The 23,395-nt window shown below is 42.4% G+C and overlaps 1 protein-coding gene across 1 annotated transcript in view; it reads right to left on the reverse strand.

The window, feature by feature from the left end:
- Window positions 1-23,395, reverse strand: part of LAMC1 (laminin subunit gamma 1) — a 128,402-nt gene that overhangs the window by 28,755 nt on the left and 76,252 nt on the right. The window contains exons 2-11 of the mRNA XM_003410851.3: window positions 15,488-15,792; window positions 10,683-10,813; window positions 7,620-7,786; window positions 4,971-5,159; window positions 3,838-3,955; window positions 3,195-3,293; window positions 2,971-3,107; window positions 2,466-2,588; window positions 2,183-2,372; window positions 1,754-1,866 (exon numbers count right to left, since the gene is read on the reverse strand). Of these exons, the coding sequence (XP_003410899.2) occupies window positions 1,754-1,866; window positions 2,183-2,372; window positions 2,466-2,588; window positions 2,971-3,107; window positions 3,195-3,293; window positions 3,838-3,955; window positions 4,971-5,159; window positions 7,620-7,786; window positions 10,683-10,813; window positions 15,488-15,792 (1,572 nt within the window). The remainder of the gene's footprint in view (window positions 1-1,753; window positions 1,867-2,182; window positions 2,373-2,465; window positions 2,589-2,970; window positions 3,108-3,194; window positions 3,294-3,837; window positions 3,956-4,970; window positions 5,160-7,619; window positions 7,787-10,682; window positions 10,814-15,487; window positions 15,793-23,395) is intronic.

Here is a 23,395-nt window from a genome sequence, read left to right on the forward strand (position 1 = left end):
AACCAGTTGCCATCAAGTCAATTCCGACTCATGGTGACGCCATGTGTGTCAGATTAGAGCTGTGCTCCATAGGGTTTACAATGGCTGATTTTTCAGAAGTAGGTCTCCAGGCCTTTCTTCTGAGGTGCCTCTAGGTAGACTCAAACCTCCAACCTTTCTGGTTAGCAGCCGAGCACATTAACCGTTTGCGCCACTCAGGGACTCCAAAACGAGTAAACAAGTTCTAATACCCAGGATTACTTCTGACAACTATGCAATTATTTCAAAGCTATTATATCAAATGTCATAATGCTTTTCCATTTCTGTAAGAAAATAAAAATAGAGGAAGCCTTATATGGCTCCCACCAATGGTTCATCCCACCCAGTGGTCCACTTGATAGCATTAGCAGGAATAGGCTATAGAAAGAAATCCTTGAAAACATCATTACAATTCCTTTTAAATCAATCATTCCACTCTAGTCTCTTGTGGTTTTACAGTTAAAGTGTATTTCCCCATGTTATGAAATATCACTTGCTGTTTATGTAATTCAATTGGAAACCGACCACCTAAGGCTGAAGGACATCTCTTCTATCATTACCTTAAACTTAGTTGACTTTTAATATGTTTACTTTTTTCGCCCAGTAAAATCATCAGATACGTCTTCACTGGTTAACGAGCTTCCAGCCCTATTAAACGTTCTAAGTCTTCCCAGTCTAGAAATACTTTTTCTTCAATCTTGTTCCTATTCCCAAATGACAGTCCATCTATTTTCCTTCCCTTACAGCCAGACTTCAAAAAGAATAGCCTTTATTTCTTCACCTTCAAATTACTTCTTAAAGCACTGCAATCTAACTTCAGTCTCAACACTTAAAAAAAATCACCAATGACTCCCACCCAATTCAAAATCCAATGGTGCTTTTTTCTAAATCTGTTTGTTGTTTCTCCTGCTTTAAAATTCTTTTTCTCCCTTAGGTCCAAGGGCATGGCCCTTAAATAACTGTGTTTCCAGGATTCAATCCTCTTTTCTCTTTCTATATTTTTTGTCATATTTCCAAGTTTAAAAATTATTGCCCTTATGTTGACCACCTTCCAATTCTAAGTCTTCAGTCCTAACTTTTTCCTAAACTCCAGATCCGTATTTCTAACTACTTACAAGACATTTTCATCTGGATATTCATGCAAGCGTCTGAAAAACCAACACACCCAAGCTACTGATAGCACTCCCAATAGCACACCAACATCAGACTCCACCTCCCTCAAACAGCTATACCTTTCTAAAGAAAAAGGCTCTCATTTAAAATTATTATAGGAAAAAAGCAAAGAGCCTTAAAAGGGATACTTAAAATAGTCTTGTTCAACTAAAATAATAACAAATGTTCAACCAATTATTTATAATTTGTTATAATTTAGCCAATAACTAAAAGGGCTTGATAATTCATTGCAGTAAGTGAAAAGAAATGGTTAGGCAATTTGAATGATAATTATTCTGAGGGTTTTTAGAAGAATCCAGTTACGTACAATGTAATCTCAATAGTCTTACTACTTATAAAAGATAATATTTATGGAATTAAGCAAATTTTCTCCAGGTCCCAGAAAGTAACTTTAAAAAACTGCATTTTTTTTAACACGTAATTCATGATAATGAAGTAGTTTATACGCACTTCTTTGAGATCAGTGTTACAGTGGTAGGACTTTAGAGAGAAACTTCTGCATTAGTATGGATCCTTCTACCTAACTTCTTATGCGATTCTCCTAAATCATATCATAACTTACTTCTCTCACTATATGTCCCACGGATCTTGACAGAGGTCAAGTTGTTGAGGAGTTTCTGAAATTCAAAAGGTGTGAGAGTAGGTCTCCAAGGGTAATCTGTTGCTTCATGGAGCCTGGAGGGGAAGAAAAGGCCACATTTACCTCTGTAAGGGTAATACTGGGTACTGAGCAAGCGTCTCTTGTTCATTTACGCCACTAACAATGCAATGCTCTGACGATCTAACCGTTTCAGGAAGGAGACTGGTGGTCTGACAGTACAACTGGAAAAGGTAAAGTTTAACAAAGGGAATGATACCCTTTTACAAGGGATATCACCTTGATAACCCACAAGTTTTTCTTTAACAGATACTGTAGGTCAGATACATGTAGATAAAGAAACCACTTTCACAATTCTGGTCAAGTCAGATGTCACAAAGAAGGTCGTCTTACCTAAAGACATATTTCACAGTGGTCTCACTTGGATAGGGGTTGCCCTGCGCGATCAAGGGCACAGACACTCTTAGGCCGGCCCCCTCAAGCACCAGGTCTTCTGCAGAGAGGCGGGTGTCTCGCCTGTCCACTCGGAAGGAGAAAGAGAGGTTCTGTCCATAACTCAACACCTGCTTGCCCAAGAACTTCTCTGGAATGCAGACACAATAGTGTGCAAGAATGTAAGAATGTGAATTCTGAAAAGCACACACATCAAGCCAGCCTGCTTTCTCACCTTACTTACCAGGAGCAATGAAGTACCTAGGAAAGTAGCTATCTGAGATGACGGCGATATCTTGCCTCTCAGAGGACCACTCAAGTGACGTTTCAGAGCCGTCCCTCTGTTCTGCACGCCACCTGTCCTCATCTGGAAGCAGAGAATAAAAACGTTAAGTGCTATTATGTTGTAAATATCCTGAATTCAGGTCCTCCATAACCACAAAGTGTCTAGGATTGCACTTTGTATACAGAAGGTCGCCAATAAGTTTTTTAATAAATCAATCCCACAATAGTACCTGTATATGCTTTATTCCTCAAGTTATATTTTGCTTTATTTTATATAAGAGCGTACTCAGTACTACTGGGGTAAATTCTAAAACCGTATGTAGGTTTCCACTAAGTGAAAAAGACAAACAAGAAAAATCATATGCACTGAATAATATTAAGCGTTGAGCTACTCATTTTTTTTTTTTTTTTTTAACATTTCAAGTCTAATCTCATAGTTCTAGGGAAAAAATGGTCGGAATTACCAGTGTGAAAGGTAGAGGTGATGGAATAAGCACTGTAGCCGACAGCACTCGTGCAGACAGAAGAATGCCCAAAGCAAAAGCAGGGTGTGCAACCCCGAGGGTTAGATGATTCCAGATGAAAAAATCCAGGTTTGCACCTGAAAGAGATTGAGACAGAGTTATTTTTTTTACTTGAAATATGATAGCAAAGAAAATACAATATAGCTAGAGAAAGAATGAGCTACCTCTCACAACTGAAGCCTTCAACATTGTCTTTGCAGACACATCTTCCTGTTTCAACATTACATTCATCTATGGTGCCGGAAGGATTACAAGAGCATGGCCTGTTGGATGGAAAATGGGGGCAGGGGGGAACACCACCACAGTGAGAGAAAAGGAAGGAGAAAAGAAGCTCCATTCTTAGAGTCAACCTTATGTTTTATATACTAATAAAAAAACCCAAACCAAACCTGTTGCCATCAAGTAGATTCCAACTCATAGCAACCCTATCGGATAGAGTAGAGCTGCCCCATGAGGTATCCAAGGAGGGGCTGCTGGATTTGAACTGCCAATCACTGAGCCACCAGGGCTCCTTATGTACTCATTTTTTTTTTTTTTTTTAAAGAAACAGACAAAATGAATGCTAAAGTCATTTTTATGTTTGGGTTTGGTTTCCATCAAGAATACTCGTCACATTAAGATGTCTGATCACTCTCTGTACAAATCAAGCCCCTCGTGGCTCATCATCACAGCTAGGAAGTCTTGAGTCTTGTTGACACTTATCGAGGGGAAAACGTTTACACTGCTGCAAAGAAGCCACAAGATGGACAATTTTGAGTTGACTACAATGAGATTCTGCACCCTTTTTGTGGTTTTGAAACATCTTACCTGCATCCTGCCTCAGTGAGAGAATGGAATCCAGGCTGGCAACGGTCACACTTGTCACCCATTACCCCTGGCTTACAGCTGCATCTTCCATAGCTGTCACACTGTGTGCTGAGAGAGCCTAAAATTTAAAGAGCTTGTCATTATGGTGAACACCACCGTCAATCTCATATCAGAACAGATATGTAGGTAAAATTAATGTGTTCAAAAAAAAAAAAAGGTAACCGAAAACCAGTATGTAATTTCTAGATAGTTACTGAGAGATCAAAACATCAAATTTTAAATCAAGACTCTCCAAAATCATACCCCTTTAAGCTATGACATTCTAGCTTTCCAGACACACATCCTAAGATGAACTGACTCATCAATGTCGAAAAATAGTTACAAATCACCCTATTATGTGCTGTTGAGTCAATTTTGACTCATAGTGACCCCAATGTGACAGAGCAGAACTGTCCCATATGATTTTCTTGGTTGTGATCTTTACGGAAGCAGATCACCAGGTCTTTCTCCCAAAGAGCTGCTGGGTAGGTTCAAATCACCAACCTTTTGGTTAGCAGCTGAGAGCTTAACCATTTGGTACCATCAGGACTCCTTACAAATCACCCTATACCCAGTGATAAACTGCAGACAGGACCTGCTGCGTCTCTGTCGGGTAAGCACGAGCTCCTTAAGTCCCATGTCTAGAATTTAAAATAAATGCCAAACTCTTGAAAAAGTAGAATGGACTAAGAGTGCTCTGAATCTCTGAACACACACCAATATACTGAAAACAATCCGGCCCCCTAGACTAAACAAAGTCATTAACGAGGAGGAACTCACAAAGCAGCTAACCTTGTACAGCCAAAGTTCAGATGGTCTCTATGATTCTTTGCTAATTATTTACAAAACCATTACTCAGGCCAACCCCACACTTATATACACCAGAAAGTCACCTGAAAGTTCAACTTGGTTACAGAGTAGAGGTGGGCTTACAGGTATACCTGGAATCATTTACACATTAAAATAATGTACATACTTCCATACTTACCTGTGCAAATACCTAAGAAGGAAAATTTTATTTTAGGGGATTACAGGGAACTCTTAACTTTGTCTTTTAACCCATCAGGCTGACGCAGACCCCGGTTGTCACTTACCAACAGGACTACAGTGGCATGGAGAGCAGACTTCATTGCTGCCAAGGCGGAAGAAATTCTCTCGGCACCTTTCACAATTGGCACCATCTGTGTTATCCTGGCAGTTGGTACAGTGGCCACCATGGCCAGTGGAACGGTAGAGTTCAGAGTCAAAGGAGCATTCCTGTGATCGGCCATTGCAGTCACAGGCTGTCAGCCAAAAAAATACGAATTAAGTCAGACTCCTGTACTTTTAAGAATAGCATCTTACACGATTCAAAGAAAACCAAACCATAATTTCCCACATCTCTGTGGCAAAAGGTGATGGTAGAATAAGAATGATCATCAGATGCACTGTATATTACAAAAGCAGTATGTCAACAAGGGGGTTATATCACCAGGTTATCAGCTTAAGAAACGGTCTTCCTTATAAAAAACAGCACCATCATAACATACAAAGAATTCCTGTACTTAGTAAGGAATCTGGTTTCAGGTAGTCGCTGATACACAAGTAAAAACCCAAACCAAACCCACTGCCGTGGAGTCAATTCCAACTCACAGCAACCCTATAGGGCAGAGCAGAACTGCCCCATAGGGTTTCTAAGGAGCGGCTGGTGAATTTGAAATGCTGACCTTTTGGTTAGCAGTCAAGCTCTTAACCACTGTGCCACTAGGGCTCCAATACAAGTAAAAAGTCAAGTCGAATTCCAATTTTCCTGAATCTTTATCCTTCATTCTAATATCAATACCTAGAACAAGGTGCCAATTTACATGCAGACTGCAATTTACCTTTACTTCTTTGGCCCCAGGAGATTCAAATAAACTTTCAAAGTGCCAGATTACCTGTATATCAAGACTAGAGTAACCTCAGACACGTGGGTTAAAATTAGTGTCTCTGTAGATGGAAGCAAAATTAAAGGGTAATCTGAGTCTCCAGATACACCCATCGACTGGGGAGCCATAATTCCAAGTGGGTTATCTGTTACGTAATTATATCCCCTACAAAGCACAACCATGTTTTAAGAACAATCACCTGTAGTCAAAGAAATTCTTTATTATATTTACATTAAGATGATTTTCTCAGAATTACTGATTCTGCCCAAAGTACAGACAGTATCTTAAGTACTAAATGAATATAATAGTTTAAAAACTATAGTTTTATAGTTTAACTTTTGGTTTCAGATAGACCTGGAGGTTGTAAGGTGTTTTAAAAAGTTGTGAATATATATATATTTTTTCTTTTTTTGTTCCTCTCTTCCTTTACAATCAGTTCCTTTACAGTATAATACTTGAAAACTTACTTAGAAACTTGAATTACTACAGCTAAAAATTAGAGTTGTGTTAAGTAACTTTTATAGCTCCCTTTCCCTTATTCACTGGAAACCCTGGTTGCATAGTGGTTAAGTGCTACAGCTGCTAACCAAAAGGCTGGAAGTTCGAATCCACCAGATGCTCCTTGGAAACCCTGTGGGGGCAGTTCTACTCTGTCCTGTATGGTCGCTATGAGTCACAATTGACTCAACGGCAATGGGTTTGGTTTTTGGTTGCTTTTTTCCCTTCTTCATTAGCTATTTCTCTTCCTTCTGCCCTCCTTAGTTTTTCCTTAGGTCAACTCAGCAATGCCACCAAAATGATCTGGTGTTCTGAGACTACGAATCAGAACAATTCCCATGTCTACACTGCTCCAACCTACCGCTAAAGCAATGCTATGGCATTCTCGTTATCAGCTGGTAAAAGAGAAGTCCTTGACAAATTACGATTGCATGGTTTCATGGTTCCTTTCTCCTGAGATTTCTTTCCCTGTCTGATTAGGATAAGCTAAGCCATTAAACCTAAAAATAAAACTCATTGCCGTCGAGTCGGTTCCAACTCACGGCAACCCTACAGGACAGAGTAAAACTTTCCCATAGGGTTTCCAAGGCTGTAATCTTTAGGGAAGCAGACTGCCACATCTTTCTCACACAGAGTGGCTGGTGGGTTCGAACCACCGACCATTTGGATAGCAGCCTAGGGCTTAACCACTGTGCTACCAGGGCTTCTTAAACCAAGCCATTATGAAGGGGTAAATGACATATTATTGCTTTCATTTTATTCTTTTCTGGGAACAGCAGAATATATTCTACCTCCCTAGGCCACCCAACTCTGATGGGTGGAGTGGGAAAATTCTCCCACTGCATTCCTTAATGAGATAAAGGAAAAAATAGCTTTGAGAAATAATATTTTGAACAGCATTCTTAGTCTAGAACTACCATCATGCCTGACAACATGTTCATCAATGACCTTGGCTGCTTGAGTAAATGAGTATTGGTAGGAAGCAAGTACTTTAAAGGGAAACAAAGAAAAGACTAGAAAAGTATCCCTCAGAGTAGGCTACACTGGCCCAGTATTTGGATCTAAGCAGAGTTTCAAACTCGGAAGATGCTGCTCCCACTGTGGTATGTGTTCCTGAAAGAAATACAAACCCAAGCAGCATGTGTTTACAGCCAATTGCCTCTAGCTATGGTTCTCCTCCAACGTGCATGGAGTTTACTGTTCTACTCTCAAATTATAGAGGAAGCACTGCCTTTCAGAGTCTTCCTTTCAAGGAGAAATAAAAGGAAATCACCCTTTCCTTCTTCTACCTGGAAGTTCTCAAGACAATTTACGAGACTGACGCCAAGGGGCACTCACGCAGGCATTCATTGGCACTCTCGGCAGTTGCTCTCCTCCACGGCCGGTCGTTGAAGAAGGGAAGGCACTTTTCACAGTCTACTCCATAGGTATTATGTTTGCAATTACACACCAGCTTGTCAAATTCATTCTTCCCACACTCACTTGCATGTCCATTACATTTACACCTGGAGAGAGAAGAGATCATTCAAAAGAAGGAAACTGCTACAAAGTTCCAGAAATGGATGCCAAGAAACTGCACACAGAGAACTAAAAACTAAGAATGTCTTTGAGTTTTACCAATCACAAGTATACAGTGAGCAACTGGGCAAGATTAAGTAATGGCCGTTTGAACTTCAGGTATAAAGTAAAACAAAAACAAGCACCCCTACCCTCCGAAGGAGCTTTACTTAACAGGGCCTGGGGCATTCCCTAGATGTGAGAAGAATGTCCCCAACAATTTCTGAGGATGACTGTAGGATCATTTCTGAAGTCAAACACGTGCAAAAACCAGCAGAAGTTTGTAGCAGTTAAGAGAACCTGGGCTCTGAAGCTAGGCTGCCCGGGTTTGAGACCCTGCTACCTCACTTAGCCATGAAACATAACTGCTCCCTGCCTCACGTGTAACACAGGGATAATAATTCCAATTTCATAGGGTTATTGGAAGGATCGAGGAGTTATTTCATTTACCTACTCGGGGAAGTGCAGGCCCCTAATAATCCGCTAAGTGTCAGCAGCTATCTGCCATCGGGATTTTACAGTATTCTGATCTGAAGGTGGCAAGACAGATTAGATACCTCACTATCATATGGATCTCTGGTAGACAGGCTGCTATTCCCTCAAGTTTTCTGGGGGCAAGACTTTCTGAAGGATCCCCTAGGTATAGGTACAATCATGGACAAAGGATCTTGGATATACCCATGAGTACTAAAGTATACTGCGGCTCAGTGACATTTCCTTCCGTGTGCTTCCTCAAAGACAGCAACCAGTTCCATAGCCTCAACAATCATTTAGTAATATACTTCAACATGTCCGAAACATGCACAGTGTGGCAGGATGAGTCCCAAATTTGGATCTCCAGCTCTGAACTTTCTCCCAAGCGCCGATCCCTGACTGCTGCACAAACCTAGATGTCGCCCAACACCTACAATTTTATATCTAAAACTAACCTCATCATCTCTCCCCAAATTAGTTCACCTTCTTAATTTACTTTGTTAATGGTACCACCATTCTCCTGATCATTAAACCTTAAAATCATTTTTGATTCAAGTCCTGATAATTCCTCCTGCATAGTAAAATGCATCTGTATGTTCCTCTCCATTCTATCGCCACCACCCTCATGTCAGGTATTCGTTGCCTAATGCCTAGATTACATAGCATGGTAAAAAGAACGGAGCCCTGGTGGTGCAGCCAGTGGTGAAGAACTTGGCTGCTAACCAAAAGGTCAACAGTTCAAATCCACCAGCTGCCCCTTGGAAACCCTGTGGGGCAGTTCTACTCTGTTCTATAGGGCTGCCAAGAATTGGAATCAACTGGATGGCAATGGGTTTGGTTTTGTTTTTTTTATAATACGAATATAAATTCTCTCCATCGTACACTACTCTCACTCTGCCCTCATATTCATCTTCGTAACACAGCATTTTTGATATTGAGACAATTTGAGAGACATGCCAAGGAGCATTCACACAAGCATGGGCCGGCGCTCTCACCTGTTGCTTTCCTCTACAGCCAGCTGCCAAAGAAGACACTTTTCCCAGTCTATACCATACATATTACGTTTGCAATTACACCAGCTTGTCAAATTCATTCCTCCCACACTGGTTTGCATGTCCATTACATTTAGCCTATTCCAAAAACCTTGCCTGGTATCCCATCGATTATAGTTTGCTCAACTTTCACTGAGCATCAAACCCATATATAGGAGCACTGCATACAACAATAATTTTTCTGCTCTTGAGAACGTGTCATTTAATACAGCGAAGATAAAGTCCAAGGTTCCTACCCCGCTGTCTAAGGTCTCTGGCCACCAAACTATCTAAGATGTTGTCCTTAAGTCAAGTGGATTTATACTCTTCCATCTCTAAATCTGTGTGCTCAGAGTTGCCCATCCTGGCCCCAACCTAGATGTCTTCCCTCCTACCAAGTCCTACCCATTCTTCAAGACCCAGCTCAGATTCCACCTGCTTCTCTAATCTGAGGTTCTGTATCATTCCCTGATACACGGCATCTTTTTTACAGCTGCTTGATCTTTTAATTTAAAACATATGCGCTGTATTGGAAACCCTGGTGGTGTAGTGGTTAAAAGCTACGGCTGCTAACTGAAAGGTCGGCAGTTCGAATCCACCAGGCGCTCCCTGGAAACTCTATGGGTCAGCTCTACTCTGTCCTATAGGGTCGTTATGAGTCAGAACTGACTTGACAGCAACAGGTTTGGTTTTTTTTTTTTTTTTTTGCGCTGTATTAGTATTTAAGTTTTCACGTAGTCATACATCACCTGGACCATTCATTTGTAAGATCTTCAAAAAGTTGGGGAAGTCTCTGGGTGACGCAAATGGTTAACATACTCAGCTGCTAACGCAAAAGTTGGAGGTTCAAGTCTACCCAGAGGTACCTCAGAAGAAAGGCATGGTCATCTACTTCTGAAAATTCAGCCACTGAAAACCCTATGGAGCACAGCTCTGCTCTGACGTGGGGTCACCATCAGTCAGAACTGACTCAAACAGCAACGGGTGAGAAGGCTGGGGTCTGCTCAGGCCAGTCTTACACTTTCACAGTGGCTTCACAGTGCCTATCATGGTACTTTGCACTTAAATGGTCAATAAGCATTCAGTACGTCGATTTGATACAGGGTTGTAAAACCTAATTGCTCAATTACAGGATAATGAGCAGTCTGACAAGGAAAAGATCCTCAAGTTGCTGCCTCTTTTGCAGATACGCAGAATCGCACACCAGGAACTGCCACCCCTGCTGCTGGTACAGAAAATGTCTAACAGTATTTATGTAATTATAAATAAGTTGCCACATTCACTTATAAATCAAAGTCCCAATTAATTACTTTTGAGGATGATTTAATTGCTTACTCACCTGCCACCCACAGCAAAATCCGAGATAGCATAATAATAGGACTTGAGAACTTTGGGATCATTAAACACTTCATCTCCGAAAGTGTTGAGGCGATTCAGAGTGACCCTGATGTCAGTGGCAGTTACCCATTCCTGGCAGAGAAACGACAAATCGAAAACATAAACGAGAGATGGAGAGGGACTGAACGTAAGGCACGAATGTGACAAAACTTTCTGAACAGTTAATGTGTCACTGAACTAAAGTCCACTTCCAGCATTAAATCTATTACAACAACTCAATGACTTCTTTAATTTCCTAGTATTTTTCCCCTTCTAGACTTCTCTTGTTTGATCTAGGTTGCATTACTTTACCACTCAGAGTTCTGAAAAGTGGGGATAATGCTAATTTTTCCGTAAGGCTGTTGAAAGGTTTAAATGAAATGCATCTTTAAATGTCTAGCAAATATTAAATTCTCAATACACCTGTCCTTCCTCCTTACCCTGTATCCGCACCCCAAATCCAGTCAGAGATACCAGCTCAGAGCTCAGGCAGCATCACACTTGTGCCAGATATGCTGGTCATCACCTGGCCTTCCTGTCTGGTAGCATCACTCAGACCTAATCCACTGCTGAGAGACCTGAGGTGTGATACCCAAATGCAAAGGAACGAATCCTTACACTGGCCTGAATCAATCAGACAGTAAGTGATTGCCTTTTCCTTCCCCACAATGTCGCCTTCTCAGTGAGGCCTTCCCTGGCCATGCCTCCCCAACGTTCTAGTTCTCTTCCCTGCTTCACTTGTTTAGAAGTTCCTGGGTGGCACAAATGGTTGGACGCTTGGCTTCTAACCAAAAAATTGGTGTTTCAAATCCACCCAGAGGCACCTCAGAAGAAAAGGTCTCCTGATTACTTCCAGAAGGTCACAGCCTTGAAAACCTATGGAGCAGCTCTACTCTGACACACGTGAGGTTGCCATGAGTCAGAATCTACTCGACAGCAACTGGTCACTGGTCTGGTTTTATGTATCTTCCTCTCCTCTTCCCTGTTCTCCTTATTTATCCTATTTCAATTGTTTGCTTCCATTCTCCCATTACCAGAATGTAAGCTACATGAGGAGACACATTTTTATATGCCCTATTCACTGTAATACGCCTACTGCTGCATACAGTAGGTGCTTAAATAACATTCGCTGAGGGAATAAATGAATGAATTTGAAGAAAAAACACACCTGTTTACATGTGTGGTAGACTATTCTAGTAATGACCCCCAGTGAATCATGCCTACCGGAGGGTACACCCTGCATCATCCCCTTCCTCGCTGACTCTAGGCTTGGTAATGTGCCATGCTTTAGCCAAAGGGACATCATCATATACGGCACAAGAAGGCTGGGTACCTGCTTGTTCACTGGAACTTAAGCTCTTGCAACACTCCTGCCACCAGATGCTTGGTCTAGCTTCCTTGAGGACGGAATACCACATGGAGGGAAAGACCCAGACATCCCGGCTGACCTACCAGCTGAGTACACCCAGGCTAACAAAGAATCATGAGATATAATAAATATGCTTGTGTTAAGCCATTAAGTTTTGGGGTGTTGTGTTACATGGCAATAGATACAACTACCCAAAGATACCATTTCCACTTTAAGTCTTCCACTGACTATGTATCAGACTCACCTGTGAAGACTCAACAAGCAAGACCAGAGGTACTGGCATCTTTGTTTTCAGAAGGCCGCACATGAGATGGGATGCACAGCCCTCATTAAGAATCACTGCCTTAAACCATGCCAAACACCTGGTCTATAGAACAACACAGCCTCTCCCTTCTACCACGTAGAGCGCTCATAAAAGCTAAACTCCTTCAAGCCTTTAAGTACAATTAGAAGGGAGAAGAGATGACGATTTCACCGTATCCAAACTTGGAACTCCAATAACAGCTCCCACTCATGGCCACAATGTTAGGAATCTTTTATTCGTCCGTGATGTAAATAGCTAAACACATCTCTGTGTTTAATGCTTGCTGTATCTTCTTCAGGCTTCATCTTTATCACAGCTTTTCTTGAATAAAAGCTTCTCAAGAGCTGAATCTAAGTCATTTTTCACTTAATGGGTACTTTAAAAAGAACAATCTCTGGAGCTAGACTTTCTTGGTTTTCAATCCCAGCTCTGCCACTTAAACCTGTGTGTTTTGGGGCAAGTTATATTATTCTCTCAGGGCCTCTATTTCTTCAACTGTAAAATGGGGATAATAGAAGTATCTACTGTATAGAGTTATCAAATGAGTTTGTATATCTAAAGAACTTAGAACAGTGCTTGTTACATTATACCAAGTGCAATAATAAATGGTAATAACCATTACAAATCATCACATGCTTAGTAATACTCATGTGCAGTGAAACCCAGAGGGGTCTCCTTTAGCCATCTGAGAGATAACGATTCTGGATGCAGAAACAAGGAGCAATGCAGAAAGAGGCTGCCTGACTACCAGTCAAAACACCTAAACCACCTAGGCAACTGGATCTCAGAGCCAGAGCTCTGCTATCCAGACATGTAATTAGTGACTCTGCATAATGACACCAACTGCCCAATCTATGCAGATACCCACAGCATTTTTTACCACATTTAAGTCTCATGAGTTTCTATGGCATTAAGAGCATCAAATACCAGAATTCCTATAGCTGGGGAAAATTTTCAAGACAGGTAGACAAGGCATACAGCTGGCAAAGGTGCCAGAAAACCACAATCGTAATTATATGTTGTCTTAGTTATTTAGTCCTGCTGTAACAGAAATACCACAAGTGGGTGGCTTCGGCAGATTTATTCTCTCACAGTCTAGGAGGCTAGAAGTCTGAACTCAGGGCATCAGCTCCAAGGGAAGTCTTTCACTCTCTGTGGGCTCTGGCGGAAGGTCCTTGTCATCTCAGAGCAGTGACCCCAGGTTCAAAGGATGCGCACTCCTGGCTCTTCTTGCTTGGTGGTAATGTGGTCCCTCTCTTATATCTCAAAAGAGATTGGCTCAAAACACAACCTAATCCTGTAGATTGAGTCCTGCCTCATTAACATAACTGTCTCTGATCCTGCCTCATTAACATCATAGAGGTTAGGATTTACAATACACAGGATGAGGGCATCAGATCACAAAATGGAGGACAACCACACAATACCAGGAATCATAGCCTAGCCAAGTTGACATGCATTTTGGGGAGACACAATTCAATCTATAACACACATCATCTCTTTTTCCTACTGACTACACCGTTGCCTCTCCAGGACAGTAAAAAACAGTAATTCACCATAGCAAGAAACAAGGCTGGAGAATGTTTGCTAGTTGATCAACTTAAAGGATATTTCCAGATCACCTCTCCCCTAACATTCAGTCTTCCATGTTTTCATCTATCAGAATCAGCTATTCTTTCTGTCTTTTACTTCCAACACAACCTCATTATAAGAAACACCGTTCTGAAAGGTCTTTTCAAAGATATACATTGCCAACTCCTTTCACATTTATGATTTCACCTCTACCTCCCAGCAAATACAATGGGAGGGGACTGGACCCACTGAGAAATGCATTCTCATCTTTTGCCACTGTCCAAAACCATACAACCAAATTAGAAAAAAAATCCTTGAACATAATAAATAGAAAGCCCAGAAAAGCAGAGGGATTTCCTGTTCAGAAATCTCAACAGCTTTTCATAAAATGTACACAGCGTTTGCAAAACCATACCCAGTCTTTTTTGCCTCAATTAGCACTGGCTGCTCCCGTTTAGATGTTAGCTTCAGCCAAGTGACAGCAATGTCTCCATTTCTGTGTTATGTGCTGAATATGGCACGAGGCTCGCCATTCTTCCCATAATCAAACAGCCAAAACATAAGAAAAGTTCACGGAAGTCTAAGCAGTACAGGAAGATTCGGTACTATGGTATATGCATACAGAATCCATGAGAATAACGACATCTTTAATCGCTACTGTTCATCAGGGAAAACGTTTCTATCATAATACTTAGGCACAGTACCAGAGGTACCTAAATTTATATTCTGCCTAAAATACCCATCCTTTTAGGTGATTTAGGAATTTTCATAATGATTGGCAACAGTGCCTGATAAACCCAGTCAAAACTGTCTCACACAACAATGAAGGAAAGTGACATTCTTAAAAATCTTGCTTCAACTGTTTCCTTTTGCTAACACTAAGAAAAAACAAACAAACAGCTATTTTGTCAAATAAGAAGAAAGAATGCATGAAAATTGGGTAGATTAGTCCAAATGACCTCTTCAAAGGGTCAGAAGCAAAATGTTTCTACCCCAAGTACAGAGACTAAATTTAGAATTGCTCAAAGTTTTGTTTTTTTTTTTAATTTATTAAGTTTACACACTTGCCTGTGCAAGTGCGTAAGTACGTAAGAACAAACATCAACTGGGCAGTAGAAACAAACCTACTTTCCTTCACTCATTAACAGTACAAAGGAGAGCAAAATAAAATCCAGCTGTCTTTCCTGAGGAGTCCCTGGGTGGTGCAAACCATTAATGCACTCGGCTGCTGACCAAAAGGTTGGAGGTTCGAGTCCACCAAGTCGTGCCTTGGAAGAGAGGCCTGGCCCTCTGCTTCTGAAAAATCCGTCATTAAAAACTCTGTGAAGCACAGTTCTACTCGGACTCACCTGGGGTTGCTGTGAGTTGGAGTAGACTAAACGGCAAGTGATGTGATTTTTTTTTGGGGGGGGCCTACACCTTACCTCAGCAGTGGGACCACAGGCCCCTTCCCACAATAATCGTCCCACTTCCAGAGTGGGGTAGGATTAACTGGCTCCAAAGCCAACCTCTACAGGCCTACCTGCAACACAGGGCTATTGTCAAAGTTGTAGGCACTGGGCCTTCCTTCTAGGGTTGAAAAGGCCACGTTTCCCCCAGTGAGAGGAGAAATGTCGCTGAATTCATCTGTGCACAAGGCCTGCTGCTCGTCCCCTCCTGTCCGGATGAAGCCGCGGTTTGCCTTGGAATAGGTGTTCTCACAGGAGCCGCTGTAGTATTGGTAAGGAATCCAGGGCCCATCTTCCCGAGTTCGCTTGTAAATGGCAAAGCTCTCTGGGCGGCTCGTGTGGAACTTGAGGCGCACATAGGTGATGTCAAAAGCTTTTCCTGTGGGATAAACACATCAAAGTTCCTAAGTCATATAGATGAAGCAAAAGAAATCCCTTCTATCCCCAGTTTGCTTTGGAACTTGACGGAGAAAGGGGAAACAAATCATTCTGTGCGTCTGAGACCCAGGAGGTTCCCGAGCAGAGGCTGTGTCCAAAGGCTAGTCTCAAACTGGGACTAGTGCACACCTTCCCACAAAATGTCAAATGAGAGCTGGATTCACATTGACTCATAAAAGTCTATTTATGACATACGTTGTTGAAATGTTGCTTATAATGAAAGGTGGTAGCGTATATTAGTATTATACTATTTAAATAAAACTGAATAGAAATGGCACATTTATTCTTCACACTGGTGTTTCAACAAAAGCTTAATTAAAAGATATAAAAGAAAATATCTACAGACTTTCCACATGGGTCTTCTGGGCACTTTCAAGACTTCTAAGGAACTCGTTCTCTATTCAATGTAATTTCAACTTCCCGAGGCAGGAAGGATGTCATTAGCACTATTCTTCTATTTATCAGCCAGCTGAAGAAAGAAAAATATGAGCGAGAAGCACACTGACTGGGAGACGGGGAAAGGAGCAGAACAAGAAAGGAGAAAAAAAAGTTCCTCCAGTAGCTCAGCTAAAAAAAAAAACCAAACCAAACCTAGTGCCGTCGTGTGGATTCCAACTCATAGCGACCCTACAGGGCAGAGTAGAACTGCTGCTCCACAAAGTTTCCAAGGAGCACCTGGTGGATTCAAACTGCCAACCCTTTGGCTAGCAGCCGTAGCACTTAACCACTACACCACCAGGGTTTCCAACTCAGCAAAGAGATGGATGAAAGAAAAAGGAGAAAGGAGGCTTAAAGAGGGTGTGTCTGAACGTGTACAAAAGAGAGTATCTGAGATACTCTGCTCTGGGCAGGGAAGGATAGGGAAAGGGAGGAGCAAATGGGCTGACACCCTTCTGGAAGAAGAAATGGTGGCAGGGGAGCCATTGAGTCACTGGGTCAGACAGTTCCCTGCAACACATGGTCTTATGGCTGGGACAGCTTGGTTGGCCCCCAAGGTGTCTTTGGGTGGGTAAAAGAACTAATGTACAACTACTGTATTCATTCACAAATTGGGTCTTCCTATCTCTGGCAAAATTTATTCTTTGCTACTTCTATGCTGCAGTGAAGGTTAGTTTGATCAATGGGTATTTTTAGGGCACAACTCCATGCTCAGTCCTATGCTACATACACTGGGGAACATGGATGTGTTAGGGTTCCCTGCACACCAGGAGCTTACAGTCTTTTTCCCCAAGTGGATTAACTCCACAGGAAGGACCATCCTAAAACTCCCCTCCCCCGCACTACAAAACCCACCAAACAGGAACGCCTGCCCTCTCAGAAGTGTTGCCTAGAATCCCCTCAGCCCCCCTCCTTAAACTGCCTGCCTGGGAGCTGCTTGTGACCCCTTTCCTGTACCTCCTTGGTGAAGCAGTGGGCTTTGCCTCTGTGCACAGGAGGCTTTCTGTTGTTTAGCTGCTGGATCCAGGTACGTGTGTGAGTTCAGCTGAGGGGAAAAGAAAGTCTATCTAAGCTATGTGTCCAGGCTACATTCTTCCTTCCAGCTTTAACTGCAATAAAACTGGTATTATGAGCCGTATATGAGCCGTATCTGACTCCTTTGTGCAAACTGATTCAGATCTTAGAAGACGAATTTGATTGACTATCCCCTATATACATAACAGAGCCCCTGAGTAGTGCAAACAATGTGTTCAGTTGCCAACTGAAAGGTTAGAGGTGTGAGTCTACCCAGAAGGATCTCGGAAGAAAGGCCTGGTGATCTTTGAAAAAATCATCCATTGAAAACCCTATGGAATACAGTTCTGTTCGGACACACATGGGTCAATCATGAGTCAGAATCAACTCAATGGCAGCTTTTTTTTTTTTTTTAAATAGACCACACACACACACATACAATCTTAAACACAAAGCCATATGGTATAATGGAAAGAACACAGGACTGAGCACTGTGAAACCTGAGTTCAGGTCCCAGCTCCTTCATTTACTAGCTGTGTGGTTTCTGCTCCACCATTTTCTCCTTTGTAAAAAGGAGGATGACAATTCCTGCTCCACCTACCTCACAGAGGTGTTGGTCAAAATGTGATCACGCACATACTTGATATGCTATATAACTACACAAATACGGCATGATTACAACAGGGTTTCTGAAGAAAATTTCTGAGCTAAGATCCTGCATACGTTCACGCAGAGTCCCTGACGACACCAGGGACTACCTGGTATAGTCTCCAAAGAATATTAAACACACCTGCATCCTCTGCCTACGATGCCATACAACATTTTGCTTGGACACAGGTCATGCAAATATGGTTCACACATCTTCTGTTTAAAAAAGAAAAAAACGCAAGTTTAACCTGTATTTCTTTACGGAAATTTCAAGATCTCACCTTTGAACAGGGCGAGGTTATACTACAGTATCTATGACATTTCAGAGACTCACTATCTAGGACAGTATTACCGGGAGTAAGTGGCTTGGGATATTCAAAAGCTTACTCACTAATCTGTAGATTACAAACTACCCTCATTTTTCCACTCTCTGACTTCTCATAGTTCTTTAGCAAGCCAATCTGAAGGAGACGGGGGCAAAGGAGAGAACGTAAAACAGATCAGGGTATTCTGTATTCCAATCCAAGGTCTGCACCATCGAGCCACACCCTGAAAGAAACAGGCATAAGTGGCCACTCTCTCCACCAAAGATGCAGAGAGAGAGGTGGCAGAAAACAATTTTGCTAGCATTAAATGTAGAAGCAGGCAGGCTTGCTGTTGCTGGCTTTATGTAGCCAGCTCTGAGCCTCATTTCAGAGCTGCTGTTCTCACTCTAAGCTCTAGGCACAAGTTGGAAGAGGAAAAGGAGCTCTGTGGCAATCTGTAAAGGAGGCTCATACAACAAGGTGGCCATGTGCGCTGCACTCAGAGATGTGCTCCATCCAGTAACAGACACAGACACCAAACCAAAAAAACCAAACTCACTGCCACTGAGTCGATTCTGACTCATAGCGACCCTATAGAACAGACTAGAACTGCCCCATAGAGTTTCTAAGGAGCGCCTGGCGGATTTGAACTGCCGACCTCTTGGTTAGCAGCTGTAGCCCTTAACCACTATGCCACCAGGGTTTCCACAGACAGACACAGACAACTGTAATTCCACTCGATGTTATCTATGACAGGCGGAGTGCATATTGTTTTGGGAGCATGTAGGAAGGTCACTTAATCCAGATTTGTAAGGTCAAGAAAAGATTCCCAGGGGAAGTGATATCTAAATCCAAGACCTGAAGAACGCAGAGGAATTAGCTAAGCAAACAGGGACTGACTGTCCTGGCAGGTGGAATAGCATGTATGAAAGCTATACAAGAGGGGCACTGGAGGAATTCAGGTGGTGCAGTATAGCCAGACCTGGAGAAGTGGCTGGAGCTGAGGTAAATAAGAAGCAGAGCCTGCTAGGCCTGCACAAGCACATGAGAATTTACGCCAGATAATGCGATTCGGTCTGATTTTTAGAAAGACCACTCTGGCCACAGTGTAGAGATCGCGTTGGAAGGGACAGGACCAAAGGCAGGGAGAACAGTTCAGAAGATGTGGCCGTAATCCAGGAGAGAGGACAGTGGCCTGTACAAGTTGTAATGGCGGGAAATGAACGGATGTGAAAGAGATTTAGGAGGCAGACATCAATATAACTTGGTAGCTAATGTGGGATGAGGGGAATTTAAGAGCCATTTACAAAGGCCTGTTGGTACTCTGTCTCACTGTCAAAGCTTGTTTTTCTTCTTCCATGAGGTGGAAAGATTAAAAATAACATTCGGATGTCTAGTTTAAGCAACCAATGGAGAGTAGTTTCATTCACCGAAAAAGAGGAGCATAAGCAGGTCTGGAGGCAGGGGGAGGATGGTGAGTTGAGCTCAAATTTGGAAACACTAGGTTTGAGATGACTGTGGGTCACCGCAAAGCTTGGAGCCCTGGTGGCACAATGGTTAAGCATTCAGCTGTTAATCAAAAAGGTCGGCAGTTGGAATCCACCAGCTGCTCCTTGGAAACCCTATGGGGTTATTCTACTCTGTCCTATAGGGCCACTATGAGTCAGAATCGACTCGACGTCAAAGGGTTTTTCAGGTTTACAATGAGTCACCCTAGAGGAAATGTCTAACAGGGAATTGGATGGGAGTAGTCTGAAGGTCTGAGAGAGGTCTGAGTTAAAAGTACACATATGGGATTCGTTAGCATGTACATGGGTACTGAAAATTAGAGTATGGTGGGGACCAATTAGGCAACTCAACCGGGGTGAGAAGAAAAGCTGGCTTTTGAGATCATGCTGAGGAGCACCAGCATTTAAAATGTAGAAAGAAGAAGGTGAGACAACAAAGAAGACTTGGAAGGAGGAGCCAGAGAGAGGAGAGCATGTAAAAGGGTACAAAGTCAAGAAAAGGGAGGATGAAGGAGGGAATGATCAATGGTATTAAAAATCTGCCAAGAGAGACAAGATAACAGCTACGAAGTGTCCGTTGGCTTCAGCCACTAAGACATGACTGCTATGTGCAGTGAGAGCAGTTCCAGGGGGCAGGATCGTGGTGGGTTGAGGTTGAGGATGAATGGCAGACCAGCAGTGGGAAAGCAGCAAGTAAGTGTAGACAATGTGGGATGACATCTATCTAAAGGGAAGAGAGAGAAGATGATAGAGGACATAGAGTCCAGGGAGGATTTTTCTCTTTTTGTTTTTTAGATCAGAGAGATGAGTATGTATTAAATGCTGTTATGCTAGAGCCAGTGGAGAGGGAGAGACCAAAAATACAGGCTGGGAGACAAAAATGGGATTCAGTGCTGGTGGAGGGATTAGATCCACATAGGAGGAAACCACATCCCGTGTTTAAAGGAAAGAATGGGTGTAAGTGCAAGTGGCTTTAGGTCTAAGAGATGGAAGCTTTAAGAGTTCTAACAGATGACTTTTTTTTCTTTCTGTGTGGTAGGACTCAAGGGTATCTGTCAAGTGTGAGGGATGAAGCCAGTGGGGAACACTGGGTGGGGAATATTTGAAGAGAGTATAGAACATCTGTAACAGCCAGTGTGGAGACTAGCAGAGAAAGCTGACCGGAGAAAATGAAGGCTTGCTGGACAGACAAGGCCACTGTGAAGAGCGCAGGAGACCATGACTTTTTTCAAGTTATCTTTTTGAAGGTATGATTTTGTAAACAGCACTTAGCACCCCCTTTACAAGTGAGATGAACGGACAAAACAATAGCACTGAAGTTACTCCAAGGACTTTGGAATCCAAGCTGAATATATAAGGAAGTAAATACGGAACAGAGGGGTCAAGACTCAAGTTATCAGTGCTATCCAGAATTATAACTATGAATAAGGAAGAACTGGAAAACAAAGGAGCTTCTCTTCATCCCATTAACCAGCTACAAGTGCGCTCTATCATGTCCTTGCTCTCACTGTACTTCTCTACTCTTTATCTGTTCATCCTACTCATTTCACAGTTGACAAAGTAAGAAGGTGATTGGTAAATGAGTAGAAATTAGGATCAGGAGACACCTACTACACTATCATCACACTGTGGGAGTACTGACTTCAAGGTAAACCAAGAGTCCCTGGGGGTACAAACGGTTAACTTGCTCAGCTTCTAACCAAAAGGTTGACCGTTTGAACCCATCCATAGGCAGCTTGGAAAAAAGGCCTGGCAATCTACTTCCAAAAAATCAGCCTCTGAAAACCCTGTGGAGCACAGTTCTACTCTGACACACATGCAGTCGCCATGAGTCAGAATCCAATCAACGGCAAATGGATTAAAAAAAGATAAAGCAGCCAAGCCAAAGGACTAAGGAAAAGCAGTCTGTACAACCCTGGAATACATTTCGGCAACTATACAAGTAGAACATCTTCCACTCCTCACCTCAAATTCATGTACATGAAGACTAACCACGGAGACACAGTCGATAAAATATTTAGCTTCTGAATGTTCTGCTGCCTTTTCCGTTCTCCTTTGCCACATTCCTTCCATAAACAAAACAAACCAGAAAACACTCAAGTGCACATGTTTAGAATGAAGGCACACAAAATTAACTAATACTTCCTGCTCTGAATCCCAGCGTTCACAAGGGCTGAGGGAATGAGAGAGGGGAGGGGGCCATCTGAACAATGAGAATCCAGCCTTTGTTCACGCAGGGCCAAGCCAAGAATTCTGCTTAAGCCTCCTACATGGTGAAGTATTCCTAATCTCTGTGAGTAGGGGAGAAACCCCTCCTGTCTTAGAACTGGACTCAAGTACTGGCTGCTGGGGAACATAAACGCTTCTCTGTTGTGTGTGGCTCAGAAGAATTCCATGAGCCTCTTGTGAAACAACCTCCTTTACAGTGGAGTCCTGAATGACAATGGCTATACAGACTTTTACAAAATTTCAAAATGCCCTTCCGTGGCCTCAGTTAGAAGAAGAAAACAAGTTCATTCTAAAGTGTCAGATCAGGAGTCACTGATTGACTATTGTTCTTATTCGCTACTCCTTAGGAATCAGAAAACGACTGCCCTCCTTGCAGTCAGACTTGATCTTAAGAACACAAAACTTTAATAAAGTCATAGCACATAAAGTCAATTAGAGATGGTGAATGTTTAGGCTCCTAAATGGGAGTCTCCAAACAGTTAACACAAACAGTAGTCACAGAAAGCAACTATCTGAAAACGTTTGATTCTGTTAGCATAACTGCTGGCTGAAACGAGAGTTCCCAGGACGACGTGTACAGCTGCATCCCAGCTGTTATTGTTCCACCTGAGCAGACAGATTGCACAAATGCAGCCTCACCAATCAAGATGACCCCGGGCCAGATTAATGCTGAATGTGGGATCCTGGAGCAGACACAGACAGGTGATCATAAAGTATCACGAGGGACCACTGAACACATTCAGAGCGTCTGAGTTGATCTGGATACAATGGTGTCATTCCGACTGCTGAAAAACTCAGTCCTAACTGCCGAAAACCAGGAGTCGCTGGGTAGTGCAAATGGCTCTGCTGTTAACCAAAAGACTGGAGGGCTGAGTCCACCCACAGGTGACTTGGAAGAAAGGTCTGGCGATCTACCTTAAAAAATCACCACTGGAAACCCCGTGGAACACAGTTCTACTCTGAAACACATGGGGTCATCGTGAGTTGGAATCAACTCAATGGCAACTGGTTTAATTGCCTGAAGATGGCACAGGACCAGGTAACAGTTGGTTTTGTCACACGTTAAGATCGCTATCATATCAGGCAGAAACAACTCAACAGCAACTAACAACTGCCTGTTGAACAGCTACTTTCTGTTGCCTAGAACTCATCTTAAAAATAGTTTTTAAAAACTCGTTTTCCCTTCCCATTGCCTTAAATTCCAGTACTCCTTTTTCACAGCCACTTTCTTGTCAATCAGCTAAAAGCCAAGGAGTGCAAGGGGTCAGTCCCATAGGAGAGGCCTCTAAACCACCCCCATTACAAATGAGAACAAGCAACTTCTACAGATTTGTATAAAACGGTAACTTTAAACCAAATTTATTAAAACAAATGCAATGGAATTTGCAATTTGAGAGAACCT

The sequence above is a fragment of the Loxodonta africana genome, chromosome 25, assembly GCF_030014295.1.
Source record: "Loxodonta africana isolate mLoxAfr1 chromosome 25, mLoxAfr1.hap2, whole genome shotgun sequence".
In the NCBI taxonomy this organism is placed as follows: Eukaryota; Metazoa; Chordata; class Mammalia; order Proboscidea; family Elephantidae; genus Loxodonta; species Loxodonta africana.